This window comes from Gavialis gangeticus, unplaced genomic scaffold (assembly GCF_001723915.1).
Source record: "Gavialis gangeticus isolate Ggan-Ray unplaced genomic scaffold, GavGan_comp1, whole genome shotgun sequence".
NCBI lineage: Eukaryota > Metazoa > Chordata > Crocodylia > Gavialidae > Gavialis > Gavialis gangeticus.
In genome coordinates this window covers 13963458-13982119 of record NW_017729029.1, presented here as the reverse complement: position 1 = coordinate 13982119, position 18662 = coordinate 13963458, and the positions used below count along the sequence as shown (strand labels likewise).

Genomic DNA, 18662 nt, shown 5'->3' with positions numbered 1-18662 from the left:
GCTTGTTTTACTGATAGCAAGGTATGACAGCACTCCTCCCACTGCTCGCTACTCTCTTGGTCTTTGCAGTGATATATTTACTTCTGGATTGTCTATTAAAACACTGAATGGAGTTGGGCCTCAACCCAACCCATGCTGAACCCCCCAGAGACGCCGTCTTTCAAGGGTGGTTCCTGATGGATGGTGATTTTTTTTTTATATAAGCCAGTTCATAATCTATTCGGTTTGTAATCTGTTGAACTGTATAGTTAATCAATTTCAAATCAAAATGCTGTGCGGTACTAAGTCTAGTAGTCCCTTATAAAAGCCCAAAGCATAGCACATCTACCAACCCAACGTGCAAGCTCAACAAAAAAAGTGAAATCAGGTTTATTTGGCAACACCTATTTTCTATAAAGCATGTTGCATTCATTATATTCATAATACTGCATTTATTTTATTCTTGGCCCTTAATGCTTTATTAATAAAAGCCTGCATCAGCGTATCCATTCTTTTGCAAAGGATGGATATGATGCTAACGAGTCTTTAGTTCTCCAGGTCTCCCTGTTTGTTCTTCTTGAATATGGGCCCACAGTTAGCAGTCTTCCAATCTTTTCCTGCAGCTGCCAAGATTTCTTGCAGATGAATGTCAGCAGGCCAGATTTCCTCAGTCATCTTTTTTATGTTGGTGCCATTTTATCTGTGACTGTTTGTTTAAAAAGTTTTCAGTAGCAGATGTTATTAATAAATGTTGCTTAACATCCTTCTTGGTTACTAATGGCCTGGAAAGTACGTCTTCGTCCTCATGTGATGCGGGTATGTGGTCCAGTTCCTTTGCAAAAAAAGAATGGAAATATTTACTGAATGTGGACGCCCTTTCTGTGTTGCCATGAACAGTTTGAGCATCTCCAGCTGCTAAATGGGCCTCTGTCGTTGCTAGGATGTCTTTGGGGCCTGTTGCACGCAAGTGATCTCCTTATGGATCAGATGCCCCATCTTCTCTTGTGTTTGCTTTGGCAGGTACAGTCACCCAGTCACGCGCAGTGGAGCGAAAGCCCAGGCCAGCAACCACGAGATGAAAATGAAGGGTCCAGAGCCGGTGATTAGCCAGATTATCGACAAGCTGAAGCACATCAACCAGGTGGGTGTGGGGTTGAAGAATTGCCCTGTCCGTCCTACTTCTCCCATTCCTTTGCTCCTTTGGGTGAATGTAATCCAAGTGGGTGTGATGGGCCACTGGCCCTGCTCGGAGCTTGGCTCATCACAGGGCCCAGCTATTTACTCACAGGAGAGATTGTGCCAAGGTCAATGGCGAGGCTGGGATCCGTGCCCGGCTCTGTTGTTGTGGGGCTGCTCAGTTCAGCAGCTAGCAGGGGGCTGTGGTCTGTGGCAGCAGGTCTGGGTTCCCTGGGTGGAAAATGCAGAGCTGAGAAAACCCCAGAGGATCCACTGTGGCTGCACCACTGGTCCCAGTTCCCTCGAGCAAGCACCACTGTTAAGGACCAGTGACAGGCCAGTCCTGTATTGTGTGACAAGGCTCAGGAAAGCACCCGTTACCCTCCAGGGACCGAAGCCAGCCTGTGGGATCTGCTCCTGCAGGAAGCCGTGATGCCAAGCACCACAGCAGGGTCTTGAATAGGACTGGTGGGCGAATAGAAAACTAAGGACAACATTAACTAAGTTATGTATGTGGGGCAGGGGCCTTCTTGCACATCCCTGGTTCTGTATTTGTGGTTGTGTGTGTTCTCCTGCCCTGCAGAAGATGAACTGAAGTAGAGTAGGTTGCCCTTGCTGCATTTAGGGGGAAGCTGCCCGAGGATAGTTGCCCATTCCTATGGAACAGGAGTGGACCCATGGAGTGGCTCATGTGCGTGGAGTCCCGCTCCAGAACTTTTTATGAAAGTCTGCATGAGCCCCAGGATAAGGGCCAATGCAATAATAACCAAATCCTGAGGTTTGTGTCATACGCTGATCATTGCAGGGCCCTGGCAGGAATGTCTGTTCCTTACCCAATTTTTTGGCAGGTTTTACCTTCATTTGAAGTGCAGGCTGCTGCCATTATATGATCATTGCCCATTATGTTTCTCCATGTAGTCTAGTGTCGGCCTCTCCCCTTATCCCAAGCCTGAGGGACTCTGCTCTCATCCCTGCTTTGCTACGTTGGACCTAGATGCAGCTGCTTGTCCGATGTGACTTGATGGCCAGGTTGGGGGGCACAGGTCTTCATGGTTGCTGGGGAAGTGCAGCTTTGGGAAAGTCAAGCAATAACATGCCCTTGGAGATGGCAGCTGCAGGGCAAGGCCTGCAGCAGGAAGAGCTGGCTTGGACTCTTGCCCGCAGGAGGGGAGGGGTTTTACACCCATCAGGTAATAAAAGACCTCTTCAGGTTAAAACAAACACGGCTTATCAGGCTGCCAGGCAAGTAAGCATGCTCTTTCCTGATGCTAACCTCAGCTTTCTCGCTCCAGTGCATGCCACGGCACTGTTTTCATAGCATTTCCCAGTTTAATCCTGCTGACCTCAGACACAGGCATGCCTCATTACCCCTCAGCTGGGTGGAGCAGCCGGCCGCTTTGCACTTGTACAAAGATGATACACAGCAGCTGTGCTTAGCATCAAGGGAGCAGGCCCTCAGTGTTGCTCCACGATCGTAAAGCAATGCAAATGGCCAGCAGCGCATGATTATTAAAAGGGAAATAAAGTATAATCAGCTCCCTGTTAAACTGGGAAGAGGGCAGGTTTCAACCTGCAGGAGATGATAATGTTTTGCCGTGCACAGCGAGAGGGAGAGGCGCGCTGAACCAAACGTGGTTATTAGCATACTTGAAACTGCTGACACAAAGCAGTTGTGAAATGCTGGCTGCCGGGCTGGGTCAAGTTATCGGTCCGCTCCTGAACGGTCGAGTCTGCTCATGGAGTTGGAGACGGTGGGTAAACATGGCATGGCTGCATTCAGCTGTATAAAGCTGTGGACTTTGCCCGTCACCCCTGGTCTAGCAAAAACTCAGGGGTGGAAAATGGCCATTGCTGCTGACCCTCACGCACTGCTTCTGTTTGCTTTCAGAGCTGGAAAACACAAAGGGATTTTCTTGTTGCTTAGGAAAATCTGAGCGTACAGAGATGCCAAATGCTTCCGTGAAGGTTGTTTTGTGGGGGGAAAGGTCAGGTCTGACCACGAAATACAAATGGTGAATGTCACGTTTGGGAAGCGAAAGGCAATCCTCAAGAAGCGACTCATTAGGAACCCAGCTCTTGGGTCTGGGACGGATGTTGCATAAACCAGTTTGAGCCAAATCAGTTCAGTTGGATACTGCGTTCAACCAGGTAGAGCTCAAACCAGTTTCAGCCATTTTCAAACTGGTTTATGCACCCTGAACATCCGTTCTGTTACAGGTTTAAACCAGTTTCTGACCACTTAAACTGGTTAATGTGTAATGTCTGTCCCTAGTCTTAGTGTCAGAGTTCGTAGATTAAGGTGAAAGGTTCAGATCCAGCTAAAAAGGCAATTTGGGTGTTACTGAAACTTGGGGTTTGGGGGGTTGAATCTCACCATGATCCCTAGGGACAGAAATAGGGCTGGCAGGGGCCTCCAGGGGTCTTTTAGTCCAGCACCCTGCCTGAGGCAGGACCATCCTTGGTCCCAGTGGGGTTTTCCGGTCTCTCTCCCGTATCTGGAGAATTCCCCAATGGAGGAGGTGTGAGAAGGCCTTAATTTCTAGTTGTATTCCTCTTTAGATCTAGAAAGCACCGTGGACCCCCAGGTTGAAGGAGAGGTGAGGAAAAACCGCTCATTTGCTCTGCTCTGGTGGAGAGCACTGTTTTTAAGGAGCTGCCTTCAGATTCTCAGGGCGCACTGGAGCTGCTTTTCAGCTAGATGCAAAGACGAGGTCTGTCTACTACAAAGCCCTCTCAATTAACTCCACAGGAAAAGTGGAGTGGATGTACAGCACATAGCATATGCCTCGCAGGAAACGAGTGTCTAGCTACTTCAGAGGAAGTGAGAAGTAAATATGCACTGGAGAAAGTTATGCTGGTGTCTGCTCCCCTTATCCATGTCACTGGGCTTGGTGCTTGCTCAGTGCAAATGAGCTTCTACTAACCAGATGCTGCAATAGCAACACCTACTTTGGGCAGCCAACTTGAGAGAAGTTACTGCAGAGTAATTTTAACTGCAGAGTGAAATCTGGGTCGTAGAAACTGTCCTGTGTCTGCACTCTATCTGCTCAGATTTCCAATCTGCATTTCCCACGGTATCCAGTAGATGGGCACAGCACATTGCAAATGCTGCCTAGTCTGTTGTTTTATTTGAAGGCGGTCCAGTCCTGATCCTAGACATGTAGGTACCCAGGATAGCTCTACACCGCACCAGGAGAAGCAGCGTATGAGCCTGTGCAGCGTTCTGTGCCAACACAGCTATGTTGCTGCCATTGCCCAAGCTAGCTTGGATAGCTGCAGCCCGGCTTCCCATGTACCTGTACCCATACTTACTGTTTTAGTTGGGCTGTTTAGTTGGCTGTTTTCTTATTCCTGGATATTAAGAAGTGTAATTTTACAAAGCTTTAGCCTGTATTTATATACTGCTTTGCATGTTCCTCAAGAAGAATAGTCTTTTCAAAGGGTGACAAGACTTCAAAAGTCTTTGGAGCGTGCTTAAATTTGGCAAATAAATTGTGTGGTCCAGCCACTCATGACCTTCACAGTTTGGATGCAAATAAATGCATTTGTGTCCTGCAACATGCATGTGCAATATTCTCTTCTGTGTGTGCATTTTGCTTTTATTGAGAAGCAATTTCTTAACAAATTGTTCTCATCTTTGTTCTTACACTAGAGTGGCATGTCCAGAGGCTGGAAGGAATCGATCAAGTGGATATTCTGCAAAAGTGAAATAAAGAGGCCTGCCTGAGTTTTATTAGCCCAGTTTAACAACCTTTTAAAACATAAGAAGTATAACATTTTGAGAGAGTTTGACATCTCAGTTGGATCTTTTTTGGAATGAGTCACGCTCCAAGATTCCTGATAATCAGTTGGAAGCCCCTGACCATCTTTGTTTCCATTTCTCTGTCTGATTTGTGGGTGGCTCTATTTTTTGTCGCTACGTGGGCGAGCTGCTTTATTATCATCAGGCTGGAACTGGGAATTTTTGGATCCTGTTGCATTTCTATCAGTTGTGATTTGGAGTTATTTTTGCTCCACGCCCAGCAGCACGTATAGCTCATCCATAAATATTAGTATTGCTATCTCAGCTGGGAGGCCAGGGGTCACTTCTGGGGAAATAAGTCTGAACTGATCCACAATTTGGTTTCTCAGAGCGGGTGAGGTCACTCTCTAACTAGATGGGTTTTTGCTTGTCCGTATTTGAAGCAGCTGGACTGATGGTTGAAACCGCAGAGTGTATTCAGTGGCAGTGCAGGTTGCTTGTCCTGACAGCTTTGCTTGTCACTGAATAATAAGTTTGAAGCTTCTGCTTAGATTTGTCCTCCGTGCAGCTTGGCTTCCTTCCCGCAGGGAGATTCGGTATGGCTGGCAGCAGGACAGCACCTGCTGCGTGTTTCCCTGGTGGCAAGTTGCTGCTTCTTGCTTTGACCAGGTCTCTTGTGTCAAACCCCTCAACTACCCTGGGTGCTGTGAGTTGCGTGCACCTCTGGGAACATAGGAAAAGGGATAGGGATGTTCATTCCCTGTGAGAGTGCGGTTAAAGGTTTTAACACAAGAACCATTCCCATAGTCGCCGTGGTGTGTACAAGCGCCCCTTGTCCCTAGCAAGGAGCACCTTCCCCAGAGCCAAACGGTCTTGGAAGCTTCTAGCTCCTGGTCAGGAAGGGGGACTTACCCTGAGGAGCCTTCCAGCTCTTTTTCTTCCTATTTCCATCAAGCCTTACGTCTCCTGATAGCTGAGGGGAGCCAGAGCTCAGCTACTTGGCTTCTGTTGAGCGCCCCTCCCCACCAAACCCTCCAACCAGGTCTGTGCATTATCAACTGATGCTTCTGGTGCCAGACTTCTGCTGTTCTGTCCTGTTCTTGGGTATGAACCAAACAGGAGCAGTTGCCTGTCCACAAAGGAACAGCTTTCAGTCCCCAAGTGTGGTGTAGATTTGGGGTTGTGAATGCCAGTCGTGCATAGGAGCCAGTGTGGGAAGGTGGGCATGGTTGCGGGCACACCCTGCAACAGGTAAGCACAAAGTGACTGGCTCGACATCTCACAAGAAGCCTGTGGCAGGGCAGAGAAAGCGAGTCACATCTCCTGTACCTAAGCTAAAGCCTGCCCCCAGCCCATGATGAGGTCTGAAAAATGTGGTATTGCTGCTGGGAAGGAGAATGCCATTATGAAACCCTGCATGCTCAGAAGTAAAAGAAACCCCCTCCAAGGAGCACGAAGATGTGTGAGATGTGCTGCTACAAGACTGGAAGGCCTGGAAACAGATTGCATGCTGGAGTTCAGAGCCCGTTTAGAATATTTCAGATATACTGTGGCTTGACAGCTCTTTGGTTTGCACATCAAACGATCCATAATTTATTATAGCATTTAGGGACTGTGTTTTTATCATATTGCATATTCTCCAGCCAAAAATCTAACTACCATATAAGCTCTTGAAAAAACCCCCCTCTGGGAATCAGAATCCAGGCAATATGTTTTCCCCAGCCCTGAGAAACTAACTTTGATTTATTTCTTGGAATATAAAGGGAGTATACAGTGCTTTGGAGTATTGTCCTTTGCTTTGCAGAGTAAATTCTCACTGCTTTCCTTCATGTTACTGCTGAGTGGCCCCAATCCTGCAGCGGTGAGGGGGCACATTGCAGCTTTCCACGAGGGACACGTTTGTGGTTTTTGTGGTAGGATCAGAGTCAAAATGTTGACATTGCAGAGGCAGTAAAACTCCTCGTTCTGGGGCAAAGGGAAAACCAGGCGGAGGTGAAAGAGCAGCCACAAAATAATAGCAGAAAGCGTGTAAAACATGCCCCAAAGTTTAAACAGTCGCAATGAAAGACAGTTCGATCAACTAGCGCATTCTGCATTTCCTTCTGAGTTTTAATCAAATGCTTCTCTGCGGCCTTGTCACTGAGAGAGGGCACTGGGGAGGTCACACACAAGTTAATTTGGAAAGAGGCCAAAAGGCCACAGCTTTATTGAGCAAATGTAACCAAGATATGCCTGGGAACTATGTGATACTTCTGTGCTTGAAGTGTCCTGCAGGCCTCAGATCAAAATATTGAATCCCAAGGGACCTACCAGTCTAGGTTGGCTCGTTTCCCTACAAACTCATCTTAGCAAAAGCTTGACCGTATTGGTTCCTGAAAGGGGTTGAGGCACGTGACCCTCAAGATCCTTTCCACCCCTATGACTCTGTGATAATTAAGACTGTTGTGAAGCCCATGCCCGCTGCAAAGGAAAGCAGCAAATATGGTGCCGAAAAGATGCTGGGTTTGCTACCCTTCTTATACTGGAGACTGCTATGCAAAAAGATGCAGCAAGGGATGTTTAGGTTGGATTATTAGGCAAAACTGTCTCACGAGGAGGGTGGTGAAGCACTGGAATGGGTTACCCAGAGCGGTGGTGGCAGCTCCGTCCTTGGAGGTTTTGAAGACCCGGGTAGACAAAGCCTTGCTGGGATGATGTAGTTGGGGGTGGTCCTGCTTGGAGCAGGGGGGTGGACTGGATGTGACCTCCTGAGCTCTCTTCCGACCTGAATTTTCTACAATTGTACGAAAAGGGATGGAGAGGAGTAGATCTTGGCATTGGCTGTTAGGGATAACACGACTGCATTTTCGACTGTACCTGTCACCCTTCATTGAAGGACATCGCAGCATCCCTGACGCCGGCTATGGGAGTGCTGGGAATTCTTTGTGTGCCGGGTTGCGAGGCGCATGCCCAAGGCACATTTTACCAGGGGGCAACACAGCTGTCGTGACACCGCTTTACAGGGCAAGGGCAGGGGATGATCTGTAGGGCGAAGCTTTTAAAGCGTGTTTTGAGATACCCTGTGGAGTTCACAAGTCTTCCAAAGTAGATTTTCCACTGTGGAAAATGCACAGCACCGACAGACTCGATAGAATTAGCCTCCTGACATGTCCCGTATGGCTTTGCCGGGCCTACTGTTTCCATCGCATTTTAATTTAGTAAGCAAATGAGACAGCACAATAATTAGAACAATGTGTAAAATGCCTGGTTTCAAATAAAGTGGCGCGCGTAGTTGATCGGTGAACGGGTGGTATCGAACAGCGTATAACACAATGTCTCGCTTTCGGCCAATTCTTTGCTTTTAAATCGCCTCTTCTTTTGGAGCAGCAGTACCTGGATATCTGCATATTTGCCAACTCACTTCTCAAATCCTCAGAAGAAGTTTAATGAGCAAAATAATCGCTTGGGCACGCCTTTTTGCGCAGTTTTATTAAACAGTTCGTTACAATTAAAATATTAAAACCACATGCTGCTGAACGCAACCAGATATTGCAGTTAGTTTTTTTTTTCCTGAGGCTATTCAATAAAATAACAGAAGATTTTTATTTTAATGATAAATGTCTTTTGGAATGTATTGGGCTAATTCCTTTTTTCCTCCTCCCCCCCAACTACTCAGAATAATCTATAGCTCCACCAAGTCTATGGCTGGTATTTAAAGACTAACTACATTGTCCTTTTGTGACTCAGAGTCATTCATTGGTTCTTGTTAACATACCATTGTAAATACTCTCTCACCGGCTCCAACTCCATATGGAAGCAGCAATTACTAGACTTCTGCTAGGCCAGTTAAATCAGTGGAAGTGTGACATGTTCTAACTAAAACATAATTAGGTTCAAACATATCTGGTTTTTTTTCTTCTTCATTCCAAAAATATTCTTCTTCTTCTTTGACATTTTCAAGGCGATGCAACATTTCCTTATGCTGGCGCTTGTCATATATCAGGGCTGTATCTGCAAACAGCCCCTCTTTGTCAGGTTTATGGTGAGAACGCTATAAGAATAGGTTGCACAGAGTGGGGGTTTTTTTTAGCAGCCTTGAGATTAATTGAGCTGCTTTATTAGACTATTACTGGCTAAGGAATTACTTGGGCTCTGATTGAGTGACTTAAGGTTTCGTGATTGTTGTTCTTACAGCCTTCCATTACACATCGAGGATCATAGAGTGGGCACTATTAAATGCTACATGTTTACTGCTCGAGGCAGTTAAATTTACTGTGGAATTTGAGGCATTTCCCATTTTAAGTATAGGGAACAGTATGAAAGCGGCGGTAAAAGTCAAGCCCCGGGCTGCCATCGCTTCTCAAGCACAGTCCCGCAAGGATGCAGTTCCCTCCCAGGCGGAGGGCTCGTACAATACCTGCGTGCCGAAGAAATCCAGCGTAGGCACTCCAGATCGGACGTGCAGCGGTGGTACTTCAACAGGGAAGGAAAGTAGCCACTTTTGCTGCAGCCACCAAATTTCTGTCCTTAGCACTGGGCTTTAGCCAGAGGCGGGAGTGCAATGGAAAGTGAGCTCTTGGATGTCAACGATCATGTAAAACAACAGTTATAAAGCTGAAAAGGAAACATCCTTTTTTTGCGCATTCCCCAATCCCGCTTCTCCTTCCCCCCCGCAGCCTTTCCTTCTTGCTAATCAAACCTTCCTGCCTGTGAATCCTTGTATTCAGCAGCGATGGTCTGGCCACCATCTAGTATCCAACCTGAACCAGATCCATGGTGGTTGAGTTGGGTGACGATGAGCTTTCTTCTAACCATGAGTCTTGTAATTTCTTGTTCACAGTGTCACTGATCAGCAAAGTCGCATGGCTTGGAAGGAACCAGTGAAGGCGGGCTGGCTCTCTGTTATAGGATATAGTAAAACCAGGTGGTGTATTTAGTATTTATGTGTTTCAGGGATTTATATAGTTTCACTCCCTCCTTCAAACTCTTCTTGTGCCAATGGCTCTAGGAAGAAAACCTGACATTGGTTAGGCTCCTAATGCACTCAGATTGCTGCCTGCCAGGATGACCAGTATCATCCCATCGTTTTTTGCTGATCCCTGTAGGGATCTGTTTGTTGTACAAAAAAATAGATCCTTATAAATAGCCCAACTCCTTCCCCCATTTTCGGAGTTCTTCTGTTGTTATTATTAACTGCTTATCATTTCCTTGTTCCTTCCTACCAGTCTCTCTTCACTTATTGTTTCTTGCGTTAAATTGTTAGCTTTTTGGCATGTAGGAACCTTTTTCTTTTTTTTGGCTTTTTTTGTACAGTATGAAGTGTGATGTTCTAGGATGATGATAAATGAATAGTCTTCTTTCATAGGGCGTCAGATATCAACTTCCAGATCTATGAGCCGCTGTCTGGTCTTATCGCTCAATGTGCAAATTCCCGCTACCCTGCCTGGGCATTTGTAAAGATTGCGGCTTTTGATTTAAGTGCTCTGCTGTTTTCTTGTGAATAATACTGACGGGATACATAGCAAGGGGCAAAATTCATGGAGAGGAATGGATGTTTTGTTCTCAACTTCTTCGTGGCCCCGTTTTCACTCTGTGCTGTCACGTCTGGCATGTTGAGTTAACCTGCGACTTAGTTGAGCCATTTCACCTTGGTGCGGCCTCCACTTTGCATGGTTTCGTACCTCCATGATAGCAGGAGAAAAGGGAGGGGAAAATTTGCTCTTTTTCTCCTAGTTTCAGTCCTGATATCGGCTGGGGCTTCTGAGAGCTGCTCACACAGAGAGGGCAGAGGCTGTCAGCTGCGTCCTGCAGCGCGCGTGCTTGAAACAATCCAGGGGAAATAAGTTTTTTGGAGGAAAAAAAGACTTTGTAAAAGCGATTCATTTGCTTTGCAGTAAAACACATGGCTGATGCACCTTGGTGACTTGAAACAAACTCCAGATATCCTGTTAGCTTAGCTGAGTGCTGTCCTGTCCAGAAGGAAAGAAACTTGTGTAGCACAAAGAACAACAGCAACTGTGTGCCCTGCTGCCAGGTGAAGAGCCACCGACCATTACTTTGAGCTCAGTGCAATTCATGGAGCAGCAAAAGGCGCTCTGCGACCAGCCTGAATAATATGGGGGAAATGCCTTTTAGTCTTGCAGAGTAGAAGAAGGTTTGTGTGATGCTGGATGATCAAGTACCTGTGGGTCTGTGATCAAGAACCACATCCATCAAGCAACTGTGTCTGGCCCCCCTTGCAGTGCTGATTTAAGACGAACTTCCCTGTATTTCTATCAGGAAAAAGGCACCATTGCTCTAAGGGGAACATGCTTTAAGGCTTTATTTTCCTCCAGTGGAATTTGCATTTGCTGAAGACAACAACAGGGTCGGGGGGAGCTCCATCTGATTTTTTTTAAATATTTTCCCCAGTATTGTCCTATCTGAAATTTTAACCCAAATTGTACCAATTTGACTTTGTTTTCGAAGGAGCCGTGTCATGGGCAGGGCAGGATTTCTGAAGCTTTTCCAAATTTACATTTGGAAAAATGTCGCCCTGCTCTGGTGACTGCATTGTGCTTCTGTGCTGCCAGGAGGCTGAGACAGCGTGGCTGGACTCGGATGCCCTGCTCACATCCCGGGCCAGCTGTTGGATTGCTTACAGGCCTGGGCGCACATTTGTTTTTGCAAAAGTAAACAGAGCAATAGCCAGCATCGGTAATGAGCCTTTTTGTCCCGAGCTGCTCTGCATGTAGCCATTTAGCAACCCACCATGCAGAGTGAGGGAAAAGCAGCGATGATGGACTGGCCATAGAAAATCCCCCTGCAGAATCAGAATTGCACCACCTTGATAGTAAGGTGGGTGCAAATAGCTGCCAAATGGACCAGAGGGGTGAGCTCTGGTTGCCTGAAATAGCATTGATTCTCTGGCGAATCTGAACAGCGAAAGTTTGCACGATGGTCTGTGGGTGGAGACCTCCCAGCTGCCATGCTTATGGCTTTGGGTGCAGAACTAGCAGGCAACAAAACCACCCTTGGCTTCAGCTGCTTGTGAGACACCTCGCAGCGGGCATGCGGGTTCCCAGCCGAGGAGGCAGACCTTCTGTATCCTTCGGAGTCTGGCCGTTCATTCACAAACCGTGAGCGGATGAGCTGGGAATCGCGTGCACGTCACACTTGCCTGGCACTAGCCTAGTTCCCAGTCCCCTTGTGGGGATCAACACCAGGCAAATTCATTTTTTTCCTTTCCCAGAGATGTTAATGTTGATCCTTTTTGGTACATAGCCATACATCCTTTCCAGCTTCTGCTTGCGAATGTCAAAGCCATTAAGGCCTTTGGGAGTCAATCTTGTGAGAGACAGGCTGGTATGAATTGGTTGTTATCTACCTTTCACCTGGACCAATCTGAAAGGACTTGACAATTTGCCCATCTTGGTATGAATCTCTTAAAATGTAGCCGTCGTTAAGTAGTGGCAGATGGCCGCTTTAACTGTGCATAGTAGTGCCAGGCAATCCTTTGGGCATCAAGAGGAAGAAGATGATCCCCCCTTGAAGTCGTGCAAGGAGAATTGAGGGAGGGGCAGGACCTGGCTGTCATACACGTGCAAAACATGAATTACATCCACCACTCAAGTTTCCAGCCAACCTACAGCGTTCTCAGAAAACGATGGGAGGTTTTTGAGTTTCTAGGAATGGCTGGTTATCCATGTTTGGTTTGTAGCACCTGTGGATGGACCAGGTGTTTATAGGAAAGAGGGAGCTGGAATCAGGATTAGCAAATTTGTTTGCCTTTTCAGTAAATCTGCTGTAAGTCTGAGTTTTTCATTATTTATACAGTACAAATTCTGTGTGTGAGAGCGAGAGATGCACACACCCAGACATATGCGGCACCGCAATAGTCTTTCAGGCAGTAAAGTATTCCAGCCAGAAATGTTTTTCCTTTTTAAACTTCTTAGCTTGGTTTCAACATTTAATCAACTGCAAAAGCCATTTATTATTCTGTAGTGCTCATGTTGTTATAGTGTGTGCAGCAAGAAATGGCTTTTGCAGTTGGTTAAATGTTAAGCCCGAGCTAAGCAGTTTAAACTTCAAGAACGTTTATTGCCTCGGTACTTCTGTGCTTTGAGGATTATTACTGTTATGCAATAGCAAAAGAAAAATGGTGTGTTTCTTGGATGGGCCTTTTTTTTAAGAAACCACGTCCTGTAAAGCACAGATCTTTTTTTCCATTGGGGCATGCGATTGGGATGTTGCTCTCAAAGGAGCCAACAGATACTGGGACAGTTGGGAACTTCCCAATGCAGGGATGCTTGCCCAGATGCTTTGAGTGCCCACTGTCCCTAGACCTTACTGACCTTGCACAGCAGCAGCTTTATTCTGTAGGCCTTGGTGTGGGGTTTGGTTCTCTGTGTGTTTTTGAGAGACTTCTTGCTCCTGGATGTGTCTCATCAGCAGAGGATGGAGAGCTACCAGTCCCCAACACTGCAGAAAACAAATGAGGTGATCTAGTCCAGGAAGCAGAGCAGCTGGTCCTTACAGCAGCCTTTCTTACAAGTTAGTTAAGCGATGCCAGGTTAGGTGCATTGCCCTCACCATGACCCTGACAGAAACAAGGCTAGAGTTAGGGTGGTTTTGTATTACTACAGAACCAAACAGAAGTAAGAACTGCGTTGCAGTGGCTTATACCAGAATACTTTGATACCAGTGCACTTGTTAAATCTGTTCCTCAAGAAACTAGCTAAGAGGAACCAGCCCATAGCTTAAAGAATACAATACTCTTACAAAGTGAAATACCCTTCTGTGCAAAGGGCTGTTTTAGGACCTACACCTCTCAAGTTCCACTTTCCCCCCCTGACAGGTCTCTTAACTGTGCTCCATCGGCCAAGGGAAGCAATGCCGGGTTAAATGTCAATATGGTGCCCGCTCCAGTCTGTCTTATATGAAACATCTTGGCCCCCCGAGGCCCCGCCGTTGGCCATCCGGTTCAGGTCGACACAGATCTGCTGCTGAAGATGCAGTAGGGATGGAGGATACATTTTTCAAAGCATCAGTCTCCTTACGAAGAGCAAGCCAGACCCCTAGAAAATAGCAGAGCTCAGGGTATGGGCAGACAAGCACATGCTACTGCACTTAAAGGGGCAGAGGGCTTATGGCATATCGGCTCTCCCTCAGTAACTGTTTTGTGTGTCCACTCCTATCGCATAGTAGGCGAAACTAAGGAACCCAGGGCAAGCTGTCCTGGGTTAGCTGACACATGGTAAACCTTTTAACCTGGTATAATTACTTAGTGTGTCCACACCTTTAAAGTTGCTTTGTGTCACAGGGACACTTGAGACTGCTTTTCCCTGCTCAAAGAGAGAGAGAGGGGTTTTTTTTTTTTTGCGTCTAGTGAGGAGTATGCAAAGCCAGAGGAGGGTGCAGGTGCCAGGGCTTGGGGGTGAATGACCAGTGCAAATGCATCTGGAATGGATGGGCAGGCCCAGAATGGATGGGCACATCTGGACTGGGTGGGCAGGTGAAGAATGGATGGGCACCTCTGGACTGGGTGGGCAGGCCCATAATAAACGGGCACCTCTGGACTGGATGGGCAGGCCCAGAATGGACGGGCACCTCTGGACTGGATGGGCAGGCCCAGAATGGACGGGCACATCTGGACTGGGTGGGCAGGCCCAGAATGGATGGGCACATCTGGACTGGGTGGGCATGTTGTTTTCTGAAGTCATCACAACAGATCATTGATGATAGTCCCCTCTCCCTTCCTGTCCCCTATTTGCACACATGGTGGGATTCAGAAATAAGTAGCTTGCTGAGTAACGTGGCCCCAGATTCGGCGTGGCTGAAGAGGAGAAAGATAGGCAGTGAGAGGGGGCTTTAATAGCGCTGTTTTCCTGAACTCTGCCAGCTTCTCGGAGACCAGTTCAGCCTGTGCAGTGGGTTTCATTCTGTTGCCCTGCAAGCCCTGCAAGCACCCTCCAGCTCGGGGCGAATCCAAACCTAACATGAATGGTGGCAGGGTAATTACCAGCAGAGGTGGGTTGGCTGGCTTCTTCCAGCACGGCAGCTAAGAAAACACTTAGCCTGAGCACGGGTTGCACAGAGCTCTGTTATGGCGAGCTTGCTCTCTGCTGGGGAGGGTAGGAGGGAGGCACTGCCAGGGCAGCAGCGTTCAGCCTCATCTATTTGCAGGCTGTGTCTGGCCAACAAGGAAGAAAGAAGCCCCATGTACAGAAGCTCATTACTTGATTTTCTTTCCCCCCCACCCTACCTGATGCCAAGGACACGATGCCGTTTGTCTCCCAGGCAGCAACAGACAGAAATTCCCGGCAACCACAGAGCAATCGCATGATACAAAAGAGCCAGTGTCCAAGCCAATGGGCGATGGTTAAACAGGGCCTCTTTGTGCCCAGCGTTGCAGCGGCTTGGGCTCTGGGAAGATGGAGCGAGGACTAGCTGTGCTGGTGGCCTCCACCGAGGAGGGGCTGGTTCAGACGCCCCTGTGCAAATATGCACCCGATAGCCGGACTCAATGTGACCCCAAACCATGGCTGCGTGCCCAGTGTTTGTCACCCATGTAAACCCCCCTGCCCCCGCTTGATCTATAGGGATTTGTACTATGTAGGGCACACGCATTTGGGTTGCATCATGGGCAGGCAAAGGATTATAGTGTGTGTGTGTCCGAGTGTCTACATGTGAGCGAGCATCCTCTGAGCCACAACAGCTCTTCCATGTTCATGCTCCTCTCTGCCAGCAGCTGAAGCAAAAATGCTGTGATTTACTCTGGATTGAAGTTTATCTTCTGCTACCCCAGAGGTCCAGCAGACAGGGGAAGCAGTTGGGATGGGTGCAGACAAACGAGAAGATCCCTCTTCCATATTATTTCGAGCTATCCTATATGACGTGACGATCCTACATGTGAAGAGGGGCCGCGTGTGCCGAGCTGTCCGGGACTTTCGGAGGAGGTAGTCCTGGGCTGCCCAGCAGTGGGTCTGTTATACATCCAGCGGGAGCTCTGCAGCCCATGTGGAGCTGATTTCACGGCCTCGAGGTAATTATGGGTGATGACAGTGTCTTCCCATCTCCTCCGCAGCACCACGGGGATGCTCCATCCCTCTGAGTCGTGCCGTTCTCCAGTCTGAAGTCTGTACATAGCAGCACCTCCTGCTTTCCCAGTGTAGCTGGGAGAGGTCCTGGTGGGACAGGAGAGCACAGGCAGTTAGCCTGGAGGGTTCAAGAGCCTGGAAGGGAAAGCTGCATCCTCTACCCCCACCCTTAGCAGCCAGAAGATGGATGTGCTGGGCCTGCTGTCTAGCTGTGCTTCCCTTTCCTGGTGCCCTCTGTGCTCATGTCTTCTCTGCAATCAGAAACTTTCCGGGGCTGGGAAAGTTGCATTACATGTTTGTACAGCGCCTAGCGCGACAGCATCCTGGTCTGGTACTAAAGCTCTGAGGTGCCAGAATAGGACAATGGACCCTGGCCTGCATAGACGCCATGCGCCTATCCCTGCTGAATGAGTGCCATGGTCACAAGGCCTCTAACGAGTAGCCACCTTGGCGACTGCATGAGTTGATTAAGGGTGAAGGCAATCAAAAGCGGTAGTTGGAGTACATGGGCAGGGAGCAGGTCTCGCTGCAGCAAGCGCCTCGATCTAGAGGTGAGGTCCAGGCAATGGGCGTAGATGGACTACGGGACGACTTTCCTGACCCTGCGTGTTCTCCTGTTCCTTCCCATCCGCCTGCAAAAGCCAGCTGTGGAGAGATGCTATTCATGGCAGAGAGATGGGAAGGGGCTGGTTGAGAGAGCGGGCCCACAAGTGGATCCTAATCCCAGGTGACCTGTGGGAGTCGCCATTTGTTCTTGCTGGGGAAGTACCGCTTCCCATTCTGGACTGGGAGAGCAGCTGGGATTCGGTCGCCCCTTCCCCTGAGCTGCCAGTGCAGGGCGCGCTGACCTGGGCTCGCCGGAGCGCAGAAGTAGTGCCTGGCCTCTTGCACCGCTCTCAAGTGACCCAGACAAGATTTAATTGAGGAAGAATGTGGCACGGCTCGTCAACTCCGTCTTGCACCGAGACGGATTTAAGCCGCCCATGTGGACAGGCTGTAATTAGCGCTGGCGTTGAGGGGGTCCGCGGCCGCTTCCCCTAACCCGGGAGGACGTTGTCAGTTCGGATAGCTAGCCTTGCATGAAGCCAGTGACCCTTCCAAATTGGGTGGCCCCTTGGCCTTGACAGGCGTCGCCTCTCGGGTCCCCAGCATGCTGTCCCCGATGTGGTCCTGGATGCATCCTTCTCTGATGAGCCCCGGTCTCTGGTACCCGCACTGCTACAGAGGCAGCTTGAGGTAGGGCAGTCTGGTGGGTACCCTGCAGCTCCTCTGGCGGCTTCATATTTGACCTAGAAAAACTAGCCCCGCTCCTTGCTTTTCATGAGGGGAGCCAGGCCAATTCTGCAGGCGCTGGCGTGGGGCCCAGAAACCAGGGAAATACCGCAAAATGTTTTCAGCACCGGACACCACCGAGGCATCGTCCATCATAATCGGCACGTCCCTGCTGGGCTCTTCATCTGCTTCCATGACGCCTGGGCCGCTGGAGCCTCCCGGCTTCCTCTGCCAGGCGGAGAAGCTGCTGAAATTGGAGTGGAAGCAACAAAAAGGGACAATTACCCATGTACCATGGGAACTGTGCCTCTGGGTGGGAGGTGGGAAAACCAGAGGGCAGTGAAAATAGCAGCTTTGATGTGCTTTGCCTGTCTTGTTGGCCTCTGTCGGGCACTGACACTCCTGGACTTGGTGGGTTTAGTGTCCCCCTTCTCTTTTTTTTAGGCGGTCAGGGCAGTTAATATTACTTATTAAAAGTAACATGCAGAATTTATTCCCAAGTGCTGTCAGCCTGAGCGGGTGTAAGCCTCGTCTGAGAGTGCCCTGGCTGCCCCTCTCATCACAACTGCTGTTGAAATACATGGTTCATTTACAGCTGTGACCCTCAGCCAGGGAGCCTTGAGATCCTTTTACAGGTGCTGTAGGGTGCCACACAATTTGCACACTGTTAAGTGTGCAATTATGTTGCACAAATCAGAATCCATAGTGTTAAAAACACTCTGACCTGCCGTGGTCTTTCTCGGTTCTTTGCAATAGAAAAATCTCCGTAGCATTTCTCTGTAGTCAAAAAAAAAAATAAAAAAATTATTTATATATTTGTATATATTATTATATATATTAAGTATTTTATTTATATATCTATAATTGCCCAAAGCAAGCAATTCATACCCTGGTGAAGGGGCTGGATTTATTAGCCAGACGATGACACTAAGGACCATTTCCAGAAAATTACTCCCATGTCTTTCTGTCTTCATCCCCCCCCCCATACTTTGCATAAATACAATAGTAATTACTGCAGCCAGAAGGAAAACAGCACTTTGGGTTAATTCCTGTACCACAGGTGAAGGAAGGAACCGCATCTTACTCCTAAAAGTCCTTGTCCTGCAGTCGGGTCTAGAGCAGGGGCTTGGGAGGGAATTGCTCTGCTAATTGGGGTATTTTCCTGATTTTTAATTGGGCTTGATGTGGTATGAATGCGTGTGGAACAGGAGGGAACATCATCCAGCCGTTTGCCTGCCTGTCCAGCTAGCTAATCTATCTACCTACCTACCTGTCTGTCTGTCTGTCTTTCTAGCCATGTAGTTATATTATAAGAGGTATCTGTGAATACACGTGCATATATTGAGACAGCTACATACACACGCAGGCAGGCAGACGACAGCCCGGAGTTGGGGGGGGGGGGGCATCACTTAATGATCTATCTATAGAGGCAGCCG

General features: G+C 48.2%; 1 protein-coding gene across 2 annotated transcripts in view; it reads left to right on the top strand.

Moving 5' to 3' along the window:
- Positions 1-18662, top strand: part of GPC3 (glypican 3) — a 228571-nt gene that overhangs the window by 171301 nt on the left and 38608 nt on the right. For both annotated transcript variants that reach the window (XM_019521290.1, XM_019521291.1), the window contains exon 5: positions 1000-1120. In XM_019521290.1, the coding sequence (XP_019376835.1) occupies positions 1000-1120 (121 nt within the window). The remainder of the gene's footprint in view (positions 1-999; positions 1121-18662) is intronic.